The sequence below is a fragment of the Carcharodon carcharias genome, chromosome 21 (assembly GCF_017639515.1).
Source record: "Carcharodon carcharias isolate sCarCar2 chromosome 21, sCarCar2.pri, whole genome shotgun sequence".
In the NCBI taxonomy this organism is placed as follows: domain Eukaryota; kingdom Metazoa; phylum Chordata; class Chondrichthyes; order Lamniformes; family Lamnidae; genus Carcharodon; species Carcharodon carcharias.
Genome location: NC_054487.1, coordinates 51,756,403 through 51,773,659, shown reverse-complemented (window position 1 = coordinate 51,773,659; position 17,257 = coordinate 51,756,403). Strand labels below are relative to the sequence as shown.

General features: G+C 40.7%; 1 protein-coding gene across 6 annotated transcripts in view; it reads left to right on the top strand.

The window, feature by feature from the left end:
• Positions 1-17,257, top strand: part of immp2l (inner mitochondrial membrane peptidase subunit 2) — a 660,141-nt gene that overhangs the window by 476,856 nt on the left and 166,028 nt on the right. For 5 of the 6 annotated variants that reach the window (XM_041215711.1, XM_041215706.1, XM_041215708.1 and 2 more), the window contains one exon: positions 11,553-11,655. In XM_041215711.1, coding sequence (XP_041071645.1) covers positions 11,553-11,655 — 103 coding nt within the window. Of the gene's footprint in view, positions 1-11,552; positions 11,658-17,257 lie in introns of those variants that run through there. The other variant, XM_041215714.1, reaches the window with a different exon arrangement.

Genomic DNA, 17,257 nt, shown 5'->3' with positions numbered 1-17,257 from the left:
ACTTACAAAATAATTTCACAGAATGCAGAGGTACCCCCATTGCCACTCAAAGCTCTCATGCATAATGCTGGCTTAGAAATTAGGCTGTGATCATTTTTGGATATTAATGTGTGTAGTTTGGACTCTGGCTGCTGCTCAATTGAGAGTCCCAAGGCTGTTTAGATATTGAGCCTCGAGCCTCGTTTCATTGTTGCCAACAAAGCGTGAAGAGCCACCAGTCAAGAGGACTCAAAAGTTTGGGTAAAAGCAAAATACTGTGGATGCTGGAAATCTGAAATAAAAACAGAAAATGCTGGAAAAACTTAGCAGGTCTGGCAGCATCTGTGGAAAGAGCAACATTTTGAGTCCAAATGACCCTTCTTCAGAGCTAAAGTAAAGTAGAAATGTGATGGATTTTATACTGTTTAAGAGGAGTGGAGCAGGTGGAATAAGATAGAAGATCAGGGATAGGTGACAGCTAAGGAGAGATTGACAAAGATGTCATGGACACAAGACAAAGGGAGTGTTAATGGTAGTGGTAAAGAGTAAAGAAGGTGCTGATGGTGGCATAACGGTAAGATAGCAGAATATGTTAATAGCAGAACAAGGGTCAGCACTCTGAAAGTAAAACATAAAAACAAGTGACAGATGGCCCTGTGGCAGGAGCGGGTGGGGGAGTTGGGGAAAAAGGATATAAAAAGAACAAATAAATAAAAGAATAAAATAAAATTAAGAAATAAATAAATATTGGATTAAAAAAGGGTTCAAGATGGGGGAGAGAGTTCATAGTCTGAAGTTGTTGAACTCAGTGTTAAGTCCGGTAGGCTATAAAGTGCCTAATCAGGTGCTGTTCCTCCAGTGTTCATTGGGCTTCACTGGAACATTGCAGCAGGCCAAGAACAGACATGTGGGCATGAGAGCAGGATAGTGTGTTGAAATGGCAAGCGACAGGAAGGCCTCGGTCATGCTTCTGGACTGAGTGAAGGTGTCCCGCAAAGTGGTCACCAAGATGTTTAGTCTCCCCAATGTAGAAGAGACCGCATTGGGACCAGCAAATGCAGTAGACCAAATTGATGGAGGCGCAAGTGAAGCACTGCTTCACCTGAAAGGAGTGTTTAGGCCGTTGGACAGTGAGGAGGGAGGAGGTAAAGGGGCAGATGTTGCACCTTCTGCAACTGCAATGGGAAGGTGCTGTGGAAAGGGGATGAGGAATTGGGGGTGATGGAGGAATGGACCATGGTTTCATGGAGGGAAAGACCCCTGCAGATGGCTGACATTGGGAGAGGGCGGGGTGGTGTTTGGTGGTGATATCGTGCTGGAGTTGACAGAAGTGGCAGAGGATGACTCTTTGAATGTGGAAGCTGTTGGGGTGAAAAGTGAGAACAAGGGGAACCCTATCATGGTTTTGGGAGGGAGGGGAAAGGTTAAGGGTAGAGGAGCGGGAGATGGGTCACCTCACCATCTAAGGCCCCAAGCACTCCTTTCAGGTGAAGCAGTGCTCCACTTGCACCTCCTTTAATTTTACCCCCTTTTTAATACAATATTTATTTATTTTTTAATGTTATTTTATTCTCCCCCCACCTGTCACTTGTTTTTATGTTTTGCTTTCACAGATGCTGATCTTCGTTTTGCTATTAACATCTTCTGCTATCTTACCTTTATGCCACTAACAGCACCTTCTTTACTCTTCACCACTACCATAAACACTCCCTTTGTCTTGTGTCCATGACATCATCATCAATCTCTCCTTAGCTGTCACCTATTCCTGACCTTCTATCTTGCTCCACCTGCTCCACCCCCTCTTAAACAGTATAAAACCCATCGCATTTCTTTCTTTAGCTCTGAAGATGAGTCATGTGGACTCAAAACATTATCTCAAAGCTTGGGCCATTGCTAATATTGTAATAACCCTCAGGGAAGTGTCATAGGGGCTGGGGATGGCTCCAAGGTCAGACATTGAGAGAGGAGGCCAAGAGCATAGGATCAGGGTTGGGGGCAGGGTGATGATGATGATTGGAGGTTAAGAGCTGTAGTTATTTGGGAGGGGCAGATACATGTGGAATTGAGTGTAGCAGCTTCTTTGTTGCAGGCAAACCCTAAGCCTCATTTCCCTTAGTGCAGCCTGCAGTGGTGTAGCCTGCCTTTGAGAGGGGCATTGTAGATAGTGGACAGGCTTTAGGGAATCTTTGAATCCAATCTCAGCAGAGATATTTGTTGCACAGTTTTTAAGCCTTTGAGCTTGAGATATAAGCACGTGATGAGAAGCTGCAGAGCATAATTCTACAGCTTCTGCTAAAATGCCCTGAAAATTGCTCATACAATTGTTGAAAGCTATAAAACTATAAACTAGAAACCTATAAAATACGTTCATAACTTATTCCCCAAGCTAGCTCTTTCTCCTACAGCTGAACTAGCTGCAGCTTGTGGGGAGAAAAGATAAAACTGAATGGACTTTTTAGTACCACATCCCAGAATAAAACAGCAGTAGAAGGGGAGACGGGAGATAAAGTTTACATAGAATGTGCAATGACGGGGACAACAAAATAATAATTGGGAACTACTGTCAACAGCAATCATGATGTTTAGGGGTATAAAGGAGGTAATTATCATCATTGTGGAGAATTTGAATTTCCCACACATAAATTAGAAATAGGAATATTGAAAAGAAAAGCTGCAAGTATAATTTCAATGAGGTAATAGAGGTGACTGCTTGTTAACATAGCATGCAGTGTAGGGTATTGGGACAAATACTGGGCTTAATATTTAACAAAAATAATTGGTAACCTGGAAATGACTGAACATAGAGGTGGTTTTGTTTTTTTTATCACCTGGATGTTAAATGTCACTTGGAAGAGCGCAGAAAGGAAAATCTGGCCCAGCAGATGACACTTACTGTATGAGAGCCTGCCTCATTTTCCTTCCTTTCAAATTAATGGGAGAGAATCTAATAGGTCCTGTTCTCAGTTTGCAATCCTCCCTGCAGATTTACCTTTTCATTGCTTTGCTCAAGCGATGTACAACTCTCAGGTGGCTTAAGATGAAAATCTGCTACTGGGTTTCCAGTGCACACTCTATTTATTAAGATTTGATTTGTAAGAAAGGCCAAGAACAAAAATAATTCAGATCTGTAAGACTTCGAATGAGCTGCATACCTGAAGGTTATGTAAAGAGTTCCAGGGAGGATTAGGTAAGAGGAACTAGAAAATAATACAGCACACATTAAATATTTAACTTTAAGGACAGTGGAAAGGAAAACATGAGATACCATTTGAACTCTGATTTCTGAAATGCAGAATTAATTTCAATAATCGTAATTCAGATAAATATTGAGGTCCTCACTGTAAATGCATCCCAAACAATTAACACCACAGGCATCTTTGGTCATAGCTGTTTCTAATGTTGTTTTGCATTTCCTACAACACTATAGCACAGTTGCATTACTCAATACGCATGCTAATACATCAAAACCTGACCTGATATGAATTCCTAATAAAATCTGTTCTGAAGTTAACAAACTGCTCTTGTTGCCACATTAGATCTAATATTACAAGCAGCTACATAATCACTGAGAATCAAAGTTAGGCTAGACAGAAGAAATAAATTGCAAAGTTTTATAATAAATGTTCTGTATGTTCCATTTCCAGATAAATGCTGGTTTATTCAACTGGAAATCAAATCACCATAGCGCATAGTTTCTGCCGACTTATCCATCGTATCAGTTTGCCTTGTTTGTTGCATCACGCTTACTGAGATATGACTGTCTGGATGAGTGAAATTTAATTCAAAAAATTTAATCCAGCCCATTGTGGCAGGAACCATGGCATCCAGACCCACTTAATCACAGGAAAGGTCATGCGTAAGTCTCCCAGCAATGGCAAAACCTCTCCCCATTAAATCAGGGGGCGGAAAGGGCTGGCACAGGATTCCCGGCCACTGTTGGTGGGATGTCAGTTATGTTCATTAATAAGCCAATTGACACCCATTATTGCTGAGCCCACCACAATTTAGTAGTGGCTAAGGAATTAAATGGGAGCTGCACAGCTTCCCTGTGCCTCCCAAAGGCCACCCAGCAAACCTTCTCGGGTTTGCCAGTGGTCCCTTTGGCCCTCATTATCAGGCATCCTGTACCTAATTGAGGGATCTGGCACTGGTGGGGGGAGAGGGAGGGATGGGACAGGTGGCTACTGAAAGCCACCCCTTCTCCTGCGACCCCAATCCTGTGACCCCCCCATCCTGCCCTCAGTGATCTTTGGTCTGGAGTCCCTTGGCGATTCTGGACCTCTGGTGGGTGCATTGTCAGCAGCTGCGGTGGCATTGACAGCAATGAAGAGCCATCCTCAGATTGGGATCCTGAACCCCGGGGAAGGCCTGATGGTGACCACATTAGTACTTGAAAGGTGCAATAGCGTCAGGCCTCCTCCATGGAACTGACAGGAGTTCCCCACCACTTTTCCGAACTAGTGGATTGATTAAATCCCGTCCGATCTTACTACTTTTGTGCACATCATCCAGTTATGGCATTCTATCATTCAAACTCAGTTTGCATTGCTAACTTTCTACTTTCACTGTTTCAAGAGGTTAGGAAAAAGTCATGCCGTAATTTTTCAAATAGCAAAAGATATTATTTAGAAAGAATGTTGATTGAAGATTGATTCTAATTTTTCTCATCAACAAGTTCATAAATAATGTATTGTTCCCATTTTTCCACATACCACTGACATTCAATATTTCTTAAATTATAGAATATAAGGGGAATGTGAGTTATATTACATTGTTTATGCAATTCTAATACAATATATTAATCTACTTAATGAAACTGCAAAGAAGGTGTATACAAATTAAGATTAGATTCACAAGATACATAAACATCATGTGCAATTTTCTAACTCCCAAAAAGCTGCAGGTAATTCCAGTGTAATAGATTATTTCTGACAATATGGAAAATAATCCCAATAAATGCCATGTGATGCGTGGATGCCTATCACTTAAGTTCACTTGATCTGGAGGAACCAGTGTGCACCCTTGTGCCCTTATCTTTCTTACTCTTGCAGAATTCTGGAAAAGCCAGATTAACAGAATTAGATTCATTCCATGTCAAATTTCACCCCATTATCACTGAGCCCTCCACAATTCAATGGTGGCTCAGGGATTAATTGGGAACTGCATGGCTTTCCTGTGCCTCCCAGAGGCGACCGAACCTTCAGGGGTGGGGGTAGGGGGGCATTCCTCATTATCAGGCACCCTGTACCCAATCAAAGGACCTGGCATAAGGGGTGGGGTTTGAGGCTGCTGAAAGCGACCCCCCCTCACCCATGACTTCTGTCTGCCCTCACTCGCTTTTGGCCAGGGGTCCCTCGGTGATCCTGAGCCTCTAGTGGGTGCATTGCCGGCAGCTGCTACCGCTCCTGGGGAAAAATGTTCACCTTCATGATGTGTCATAGAGGTCACATACAGGGTCCACACTAGAATGATAGGTGTCACCGTTTTCTGCTTTTTACTCTAGATACTGGATTGGGTTTGGTGCAACTGTCCACTCCAATTAGCAGGCCACGCACGTACCAAAACCAATTGACAGCTGTGGCTCAGTGCTAGCACTCTTGCCCCTGATTTAGAAGACTGTGGGTTCAGGTCTTAGTTCAGAGATTTGTGCTTGATAATATAGGCTAACATCCCAGTGCAGGACAGCGATAGCTGTGATCAGAGGATCAACTTTCAGACGACGCATTAAGCCAACACTCCATCTGCCCTCTCAGATGAATGTAAAAGATTCCATGTCATTATTTCAAAGAATAGCAGGAAAGTTCTCCTGAGTGTCCTAGCCAATATTCCTTCTGCAATAATATCACTGAAATAGATTATCTGGTCATTATCACATTGCTGTTTATGGGACCTTGGCATGCACAAATTGGCTGTTGCATTTCTTATATTTCTACAATGACTACAATTCAGAAGTATTTTGTTTTACATAGTTTATGAAAGGTGCTATATAAATGCAAGTCTTTTTTCCCCCTGTTGAATATCTTGCTAAACAATAGTGTGACCTGGGGTTAGTAACAGAGAATCCTTACTCTGTATAACAGATACTGAAATATTTGCATATGTGAATTCTATTATCTTTACAAAAGGAGACTGAAAAGCCCATCAAGACAAGGCACAGCTTTAAGCTAAATTGGTGTATTTTATGTAAAATGCATGAGTGAACAGGATACAGCTTTTACAGAAAATGCCATCAAGGGTCCTACACTTCTTTATTCTGAAAACAGTAAAGACACAGCTTAATAATTCTTTGAACAGGGGATCACCATCTCCAGCTAAGAGGTTTTTAAAATACAAAATAATGTTTTACTACTGCTGGGAGAAGATCACCTTTTTGTGCATCACAGAGGAGAGCAAAGGATACAGGCGGCTCACTATCAACAGAGCCTTTTATTCCATTCTTATGTTTATCAAGCTCCCCCTTAAATATATCTATGAAATTCGCCTCAAAATACTCCTTGTTCCACATTGGTTTGGGTAAACAGGTTTCTTCTCAATCCACATTTGTTTATTGTTGATTACCTTAGATTTATGGCCCCTAGCTTTCATTTCCCTTTTTTGCAAGTGGAAACATCTTCTCTATGTCTACCCTCTCAAACCCCCTTCATAATTTTAAATGGCTTTATTAGCCCCCTATTTAGCCTTCTCTTTTCTAGAAAAAAAAATTTGTGCGCAGTGCTCTAAGTGTGGCTTAACCACGGTTCAAAGTAAGTTTAAGTTATCTGCTTTTCAGTTATGCACAATAATCTTCCCTATGAATAGCTAATTAACAGTTCAAATCACAATAGTAGCCATCCTGGCTGAAAGGTGAAATAAAAATGGAAAATGCTGAAAAAACTCAGCAGGTCTGGCAGCACCTGTGGACAGAGAAAGAGAGCTAATGTTTCAAGTCCAATATGACTCTTCTTCCGTGCTTTAGAAGAGACTTACTGGAGAAATACCAAGTATAAAGGGCCTCAGTCATGTGAAGAAGCTATGGTTGTTCTTCTTAAAGTAGAGAAGGTTAAGAGGAGATTTGATAGAGGTGTTCAAAATCATAAAAGGTTTTGATAAAGTAGATAAGGAGGAACTGTTTTCAGTGGCAGTGGTTGGTAACCAGAGGATGGATTTAAGGAGTCTGGCAGAAGAACCAGAGGTCACATAGGAAACATTTTTTCTTACAAAGTGAGTTGTTATGATCTGGAATTCAATGCTAGAAAGGGTGGTGGAAATAAAGTCAATAGCAATTTTCAAAAAGCTGGATAAATACTTGAAAGGAAAAAAATTGCAAGGCTGTGGAGTGGAATTAATTGGAAAACTCAAAGAGCCATCACAGACATGATGGGCCTAATGGCCTCCTTTTGTGCTGTTTCATCCAAGATGCCTGATACATCTGACTGAGTTAAACACCTGGTTTAGGAACAGCCCTCGTGCAGTAACTGAATGGGAGACAAAACACTCAATTTGAATTCCTGTTCTGCCTGATTTCAGTTGCATGTTGCATCATCATATAAATCTTCTACATGTCTTCATAAACAACTTATGTTGTATATACCTGTTGTATATACATGAAGTATATAAAGTTTCATTTAATCTGCATGAGCACAACAGAATAGTGGATAAACTAACAAGTGATTTATTGTTGAAAGCTTATTATAATGTTTGTGCTGTGTTGCAGCAAGTAAATATTTTATTATGTTGCTAGTTATCAAAGATACCAATTCTAAGCTAGAGCTTTATAGTGGCAATTGGTCCAATCCTTGTGTTTCAATAATTCTGTTGATGACATTTTTAAGTACAAAATTTGATCCAATATATTTGGGTAAATTACTAATTCATAGAATTTTTTGTATGGCTATTACTATGACATAAGCATAAGTTTGTGCACACCAGGATTTTGCTGAGAGTCTATTAATGCTGCATTCTAGAAGGGGGACAGTGAAAACTGGAGGGTATCAGCACTTCAATTCTAATTGTGATAAGTTGGAGTCACAAACTAATGGTGATGTTTTTTACTGATGTCCAATAAACAACAGCACTGGTTTGAGTTATTTAAGTGGCTGCACCTTTTTGTTGAAAGGATATATGGTAGACCTTCTGAAAAGTACTTTTGGATAATCATTAATCAAGTGCAGTCTGGTAGATGCTTAGACATGCCATTTTGGTTTAAACAGGAGGAAAGTATGCATTCCCAATTACCTACCAATCAAAAGGCTCAGACCTCATTAGCACTCAGATGAAGTAAGCTATATCTAATGCTGTCGGGTGCTACAGCTCTTCCACAGAGCTAAATCTTGACATTATCTCATCATTCAATTTTAACTGCCACACAGTTAACCTGGAAACCAAAATGTTTGTAAAACACTTACTGGAGCTGCAGGTAGGAGATCATCTCCACAGACTAGTTGAATATGATTAAATTTGTTTTCAGCTTTGAGCTCAACCATATTTTATTCCCCTTGTTGAGAATGCTTGAGTGACATTCTACATGACTTAAGTTATTTGAAATCCAAGACCAGTCACCAAAAATTCCATCAAGATTTATAAACTTCATTAGCTAAATCTTCAAAAGGTTGATCCTGGAGAAGTTCCTGTCCTGCTGGTTAATTCAGCTTGGGTTCTCAAAGTCCTACCTGAGAAATGAGCTGCTTTCCTGGATCATCTGTTCCCACCAGAATATAAAGCAGCTAACACTATTGCAGGTTTCTGTCCTTACTTTCAAATTCATAGTGCAGAATTTTTAGGTTGGCATGCAGTCACGCGGCCACCCTGATTGGATGCGAAATCGCGCAGGATGACATCGGACGAGCGTCCCAACATCGCACGATATTTCGGTTGGTGGGCGGGCAGGTGCACGCAAAAGTCAGAAGTGCACCCGCCGACAATTAAGAGACCAATTAGTGCAATTAAAGTTGCAATTGTCTCTGATTTTTTGTGGTCTGTCCAACCTTACAGTTGACGGATGGGCAAATCAGCCAGAGGAACTTTGCATTTTTCATGAAACCTCATCCAAAGATAAAAATAAAATGTATGGATAAAATTTTCATCATGTATATGTTCAGGTGACTGATTGCAATGCAGGGACATTTTTTTCCGATTTTTGAAAACTTTATTTATTAGTTTTAAAGGCTTCAGCTGAGGCAGCTCTCTGCCTTCAGGGAGCTTTCATTCAGCGCTCGCTGTGCCCATGCTTACGTCAGCACCTGCCCTCCTCCTGCCTCCGCCCCAGCAGCGCTGAGCATTTCAGCACACACTTCATGCTGGCTGGCCATTAATTGGCCAGCCAGTGTGAAATTGTGGTCAGGGACCGATCCTGGGCAGTGGCCTATTCCCCGGCCACTCCCAGGCCTACCGATGGCGCCCGCACGCTGACTTAAAAATCCTGCCCGAAGGATTTCAGTGAGAATTACCTGATTTTGTGGCAATACAGCTTCAGAGAAAACTGGTTTATTTGTGACCTCCATCTCCTAATCCAGACGTGAAATTATTATAATAATAATTCTCATTATGTCTGGATCCTTTGACAGGACATGATTCCTCAGCTTCCTTGAGAAGTTAATCTTTCGTGATACATGCAGTGAACTATTTGGTCCTCACGAAGGACAGAACGTTATAAATGGGCATTCATCTTGATACCTGAACACTTACTTCTCCTTAAGGGACGTTTGTTTGACACCATTAATTTTCTCATTTCTTCAGTGGTGTATTGATGTCATTGCAAGCAATAATAAGTTTTTGTTTTGTTTGTCAATAAAACCCCTTCAGACTGGTAAATCCCTGTATGAAAAACAAGCATTGAATCATTATAAGCATATATAAATTTAAATGGGTAGTGGATTATCTTCAGAACCCAGAAGTGAATAGCTAAAAAGGATTCACATTGTTATTAATTTACTTAATAAATTGTCAAATCTGTATTGCAGCCTGAGAATGAAATGAACACAAAATGAGTTCAGAAAAGATTTTAGATAAGTTATACAAAACAAGGTATTTTCCAAGGTGGGTCAGAGCACTGTTTTATGTGGTAGGAATTTTATACATTGTCATGTCAAGCACAGTATTATTCTGCTTCTATAGTGGATCTGCTTTTCTTTAAAGTCTCACAAAGCCCAACTGCAGTAAACACGGTGAGGTCAGGTTTTGTTGCTATTCAAAAGTGCAAGGGCAGAAATCTGGTTTTCCTTCTTTTATGTTGTAACCGAAGAATTCAGTTGAGGTTAAAATATTCTAATGTCATTGTTAAGTTACTTTCAATGGCAGGGGGAATCGTACATTCCAAGAGCTGAATCTTCGGCTCGGCAAGCAGGGGCAGGGCCCACTCGCCGAGGCGTAAATTGACGTGTGGTGATGGCGGGCATGCGTCCCGACATCAAGGCGCATCATTCAGCCTTTCAGTTCAGCAGGCGCGCACCAGAGTCAGCTGCGCACCCACCGAACTGTCTGTTAAGGTCAGTTAACTGTCAATTAAAATAATAAACGGAGCTGCCCGTCCAAACTTAAGGTTGGTGGGCAGGCGAAGAGCCCAGACGGCCTTCTCATTTTTCATGGAACCTCAACCATGGGCGAGATGAGGTTTCATGAATGATTTTAGATTTTGAAAAAATTTTTTACTGAAATTAATGCACATGTCCCAGCTGATGTGACAGTTTCACATGATGGGACATGTCCGAATATTTCTGCACTCTTTCACGCGCATGCGCGAAAGAGTGCACTCCCGACTCAGGCAACCTCCACCCGCCTGCACAGGGAGTGCACAGTGCTTCCTGGTGCACGTCACACTGGGCTGGCCAACGTAAAATGGCGGCGCGGTGCCGATCGGGTCCACCCATGCTCGCTCCCGCACTGCCTGCCCGACAGGCAGAAAATTCTGCTCCAAGAGTATGCCTTATTCTTTTTATAGTTTTAAGTAAGGGACAAATTTGCAATATGATGGAGCAATGTAGCAGGAAATGTACACTAGATGTACAGTTTCATTTTATCATATTGAAGAAGGTAAATGTGGCATATTTAATTTTCCAACATTTTTAGCGTAATGCCAGTAATGGTAGTGGCCTAGTGGCCTAATGTCACTGAACTAGTAATTGGGGGAAACAGATTCAAATCCCGCCATGGCAGCTGGTGGAATTTAAATTCACTTAATAAAATATGGAATTGAGAACTAGTCTCAGTAATAGTTACCATGAAACTATAATCAATTGTCGTAAAAACGCATCTGGTCCACTAATGTCCTTTAGCGAAGGAAATCTGTTGTCCTTACTTGAGTCAGGCCTCCATGTGATTTCAAATCCACAGCACTGTGGCTGACTCATCACTGCCCTCTGAAATGGCCTATAGCAGGTCACTCAGTTAAAGGGCGATTAGGGATGAGCAACAAATGCTGGCCTTGGCAGCGAAGCCCATATCGCATGAAATAATAAATTAAAATATTTTAAAATCAGAGTCAATAGAGTGGATAAAGCAATTTTTCTTCTTATTAAATAGTAATATATATTAACGATGAAACGCTGCAGTATTTAAAATATACTGTTTTTAAATATACTGTTCATTATATTTTGCAGAACAATGGGATACAGGAACAGATACATAAAGATTCCCAATGGGCACCTATGGATTGAAGGAGATCACCATGGCCACAGCTTTGACAGCAATGCTTTTGGACCTGTAAGTTTATCGTTTTTCTCTTTCTCATTTTCTTCGTCAGTCTGTTAAATGAATGGTGCACTTGCAGCAGTCAAGATCGTGAAAAAATGGAAGAAGTAATTCAAAATTGGCTCTGCAAATTGTTCAACTAGCTTTGTATACATAATTCAAAGTTAGGTGTCTTTTAATAGGCATAGAATGATATTTTGATGTACTGCATTTCCATTTGACTACTTAATGGATTTCTGTAAAGCATGAAAAGTTATTGTAGAAATTGTAAAATAAATTAATATAGTTTAATAAAGGTTCACATTTCCTAAAGCAGATACTTCCCAATAATTAAATAAACAAATTGAATATTAAGACATGTACACTGGAGAGAAATATTTTGAGGTGAAAATGTATATGTGCATTACATTTATCTCGGAATTATTCTTTGATTTCCTCAAACAATCCACTAGTGAAACATAACCTGTCCTTTTAAAAATATATACTGATTATTACCGATTAATGCATGCCACTCTTAAGTGTTCCTAATTTTATCCCATATTTTGGAGTTTTTAAGTTAAATCAATCACATAATTGACATTAATTCATCTATGATTTCCTGGCTTATCCTTTTCCTGTTTCTTAAACAAGAATAGAACATTTTCTACAGTGCTGTCCTTAGATGCTAATTCAGTTTCCAAGGAAATTTTGGAAAATTATGTTTGTGTCTCCATTATTTCTTCCCAACCTTGGACAGATGAGTTTACCAGTGGGAAAAATGACCCTTTGCATTTAATTTATATTTTCCCCCCCATGAGCATCTAGAACTTGATGGAGGCCAATTGAATAAAAATCATAATTTTTGTTTGAGATTTACAGTATCACACCCAAAGAGTGGCTGAGGATAGCATTGAAAGGGGTGAAGTTCAGGTGTATGAAAATCCCATATTTTATCCTTCTCCGTTTACTTTCCTGTCCCCGCCAACACTAAATGTGAAGAGCTCATGGATTTCTTCATCTGTAAGACTGAGGCCTGAATTTTTGTGCAGATGGAAAGGGTCTTTGGCTTAGCTAAAATGACACTAAGTCCTGCCCTGACCATTTTCACAGTGAGTGGGTTGGGAGGAAGGGGGCAGGTTGAACTTTGCACATCCATGGTTCATGGGGGCAGTTACACATGTTAAAATGCAGCTGCCTTCAGTCAGATCCAATTTTTGTTAGTGGGATGTCCAAGACATAACTTCTGCATTTTACAACTATCAGGAGAAGGTCCAAAGTTAGTGGAGTTCTTTGGAGAGGTTGGGTACCCTTTTGAAGAGTAAGGTATCCCTTTGGATATGATCCCGGGACACCTTTGGGAGAGGTAAGGTGCACTTTGAGACAAGTCAAGTGTCCTTTGGGATTGTTAAAATTAGACATGAATGTGTGTAAAAAGTGGATGAACTCATTTGAACTATCAAGGGAACTATCAAGGGAGTTGTCAATGATTTTAAATCTCCTGTCCTTTAAAGCTGTAGTGTTAAAAAGCCAGTACTTGCTATTTCATTCTCTCTGTTGTCTTAAGACTGAGGGTTATTATTATAGGATTAGTTTCACAACCTGTCATCACAGTTGTGCCACTTGGTTCAGTTTGATTGACACCTGCAAATGCTTAAAAAGTCTTTGAAGTAGGAATATGAATACAAATGCTTGTTGTTATAATAGTTTAAGTGGCTGAAGGAATTTAAATGCAGTGAATGGATTTTTTTTATTAATTGTTTTTTTTAAAATAATGAATTCATCAATTTATTATATTTATTTAGGAATTTATTTTAATTTCCTCGCAGCATGGGTATGCCAATGGTGGATACTGGGTGAGTGGGCTTGGAGGGTGTAAGGGCAAAGTGTGGGGGGATAGGTTGGCGCAGGGGCTTTAAAGAGCCATGAGATGGATAAAGAGGCATAGGGCCTATAAAGGGCCATGGGCTAGCTGGAGGGGCATGGGTTGGCAAAGGACCTATAAAAGGCCACAGGGGCAGATGCACGGCATGAGATGACACGGGTTGACATGAATGGGGCATAGGGAGTGTGTGGGGGTGAGGGCTAGAGGGCTGTTTTTTTTTTATTTATTGTCTTTTTTTGCAAGTGCCAGATCACTGAGGCTAGCCTTTTACACAGGCTGCCTCCACAGCCAACAGCCCCTGTGCTGCCTCCAAGTGTTTCCTGGAATGAACCCTACCTCTGGAACGAAAATTGGAACTTGCGGGGCTATTTTTCACCAGCTGGGTTCATGGAGCCAGGAATTCTTCTGATCTGTGTTCCCAACCTGAAGCGAAAATTCAGGCCTGAGACTGTGCAACTACCACTACCCTATTCTCAAGCCCCTTTACCAGTTCTAAACCACTGTTGTTACTATCTCTCCAAAAAGCCAACCTTTAGCATGTATACCTTCTTTAAACAAAGTGATTACAAAATTATTTTGGTTCAAAATAATAATCCTGACACTTCACAGCTTGGATAATATAAACAGTATTGTGAAATTTTGTCATTTGGCTAACTTTATTTTCCAATACTAATATATGTTTGCTCCTTATAACTCAATTTAATGCTTGATGAGTACAGCCTACCATGCTATTTACTAAAAAAGAGTGAACTGCATAACATTGGTGTTTTCAACCAAAAGGTCCCATTAGATTTGCAACACACAATATAAAACCACATATTACAATCTGTTTCTGTTTCATTTAGAATAACATAGCTCACTGCTTTACAATTTTATAGCTGTCCAGTTAAAGTGTGTACTTTAGCTCGGTGTGTGGGGAGATAGTGGCATAGTGGTAATGTCACTGGACAAGTAATCCAGAGACCTAGGCTAATGTTCTTGGACACGAGTACAAATCCCACCATGGCAGCTAGTGGAATTTAGATTCAGTTAATTATAAGTCTGGAATTGAAAGCTAGTCTCAGTAATGGTGACGATGAAGCTATCATTGATTGTTGTCAAAACCCATCTAGTTATCTAACGTCCTTTAGGGAAGGAAATTTGTCGTTCTTACCTAGTCTGGTCTACATGTTGTACCAAACAGTTACCAGACACACTGCAGCAGTTCAAGAAGGCAGCTCACCACTGCCTTCTCAGAGGCAATTAGGAAGGGTGACAAATGCTGGCCTTCCCAGTAATGGTTACATCCCATGAACGAGTAAAGGAAACGCAGGTGATCAGAGTTGTGAGGCTGTCTGATAGTTTCCTAAAGGAGAATTCCTGCATACTGTTCAACATTACCTACCATTTAGGGCTGTTTTTGTTTCAATTGCAGGAATATTGTAACTCAGCATTGCTTAGAGTTCTCCATTGCTTTAACAAGAAAATTTGCAGTAAATAGGTTTAATCTATTAGAGTATTGCTTTTTTAACGAGAAATAATGGAATAGCAAACCTCCTCTGGAATAGTTTTAAGGATTTCAAGCTTATCTAATTTGGTTCAAATTAAAGTATACTTCAGAATACACTGTAACTTAAAAGAATTATAACCTGGTAGTGGTAGAATCTATAATGTAGTGATAATTAATGTTGTCCCGGATTTGAGGTCAGTGGTGAACGAACACCATTCACCATTCATAATGCTTATTGCTGCCCACAGACTTTAGTAATTAGAGCGCTGTTTCAGTGTGGTGTTTTCTCCAGGAGAGTTGGGACCTGCGTGAGCTGGCCAAGCAGTAATATGTCTCTTCAACCAATCAGATTGAAAAATACTTATTGAGACATTCAAAGTCTAAACCAAAAAAAGTGTAAGAGTAGAATATTTAATCCAATGTAAAATCATATATAGAGAGCAAAATAAAGAGAGGGAAAGGCAGATGCGATTTAGAGAGAGGTAAAAGAGACAGAAAGAAAAAGTAAAAAGAAAAAATAATTAAGCTTTTTAAAATCTCCAAAAATAATTAAAATCTGAAGGATTGAGATTAAATTTTCAGTGCCAGAGAGGTTGTTTGGCAGTAATTAATAACAACAACTAATTTGAGACTTCTTATGCTATTAAAATTTCACTTACACTTGAGTGGACAAACCCTATTTTTTCTGACATATAGTTGAAAGGCAGCATTACCACTGACCCACAATGCATTTTTTGTAGTAATTCTTAATTATTACTGTAGATAGAAAATAGAAACAAAGACCAGGATTTTCCATTCGCCGGGTGGGCTAGGCGGAAGCGGGTGGGGGCAGTCGCAGAGCCGACCGCCGCCTGCGATTGGTTCTGCATCACGATTTCACGCAGGCTGGCCAATTAAGGCCTGCCCTGCCTGGATTTTGAGCGGTAGCACTGAGCACTACCTGTGCGGGAGGGGGGAGGAGGGAGAATCGGGTCCAGCGCGATGTTCGCGTATGCGCATGAAAGAGCGCTTCAATTTCCCTGAGGCAGCTCCATGCCTCAGGGAGATTGAAGCACTTCTTAAAAAAAATACATAAGGACATTAAAAATTTAATTAAACATGTCCCCTCATGTGACTGTCACATGAGATGGGAAAATTTTATTTTCAAAATAAAGTTTTTATTTCATCATTATTAGCTTTAGCAAACCTCATCCCGCTCGTGGATGAGGCTTCCTAAAAAAGGAAAGGCCGCTTGGCCCTTTTGCCTGCCCGCCAACCATAAGGTTGGACGAGCAGTGTAAAATTCACCTTAGTTACCTAGTTAATGGCCTTAATAGGCCTTTCAGTTATCAGCAGGCACTCATCCGACTCTGGCATGGGCCCGCCAACAGAAATATCACGCGTCATTTTGCATTGCGGCATGTCATGCGCCTGCACGCCGAATGTCAAATCCTGCCCAAAAGCACAGATTCCTTGGAAGGTAGTAAGACTGGAGAAAATTACAACAATAGGGAAGGGTGAAACCAAGAAAGGAGTTAAAAACCACAATGTTAATTTTAAATTAGAGTCAATGAAGGTCAGTGAGTATATTGGGCTGTGATGGGGAGCAGTAGAGTTTTAGTTGATATGGTTTATATGCAGGGTGGTGATTGGAGGGCCAGGCCAGAGACCATTTGAATAGTCAGGCCAGAAAGTGACAGTAGCACAGATGAGAGTTTTATCAACAATTGGGCTGAGGTAGGGATGGACTCTTAGAGAAGTGTAAATAGGTTGTCTTTGTGTGGGGGGTTGATGTGGGGTCAGAGATTCAGCTTGGCCTGAAAAGTGACAGTGAGGTTGGAAACAGTCTGCTTCAACCTGAAATAGTGATGGGGATGGAATCAGTGACAAAGAAGGGAGTTTGAGAGGGATGGGTGGTCCAAGATGATTGATATTATCTTGCCAATATTGAACTGGAGCAAATTGTGGCTTATCCAGGACTGTACAGCAACATAGTGGCATTGGAGGAGTCAAGAGAGGTGGTGAAGAAGTAGAGCTAGGTATCATCAGCGGACTACTGGAATCGTACACTATGGGCTGGATTTTACCCTCCCCTGCTGGCGTGCCTGAAGGCAGGGGGCTTGTAAAATGCAGCAGGTGACCTTCCCACCACCTTCCCACCTGCCCAGTCCTATCTTCCATTTTATGGGAGGCAATGAGATGTCTGGTGGTCTGTCTGCCCTTGGGCCTATTGAGGCCCTTAAGCGACCAATTAATTGCCATTTAAGTGCCATATTCTACCCCTG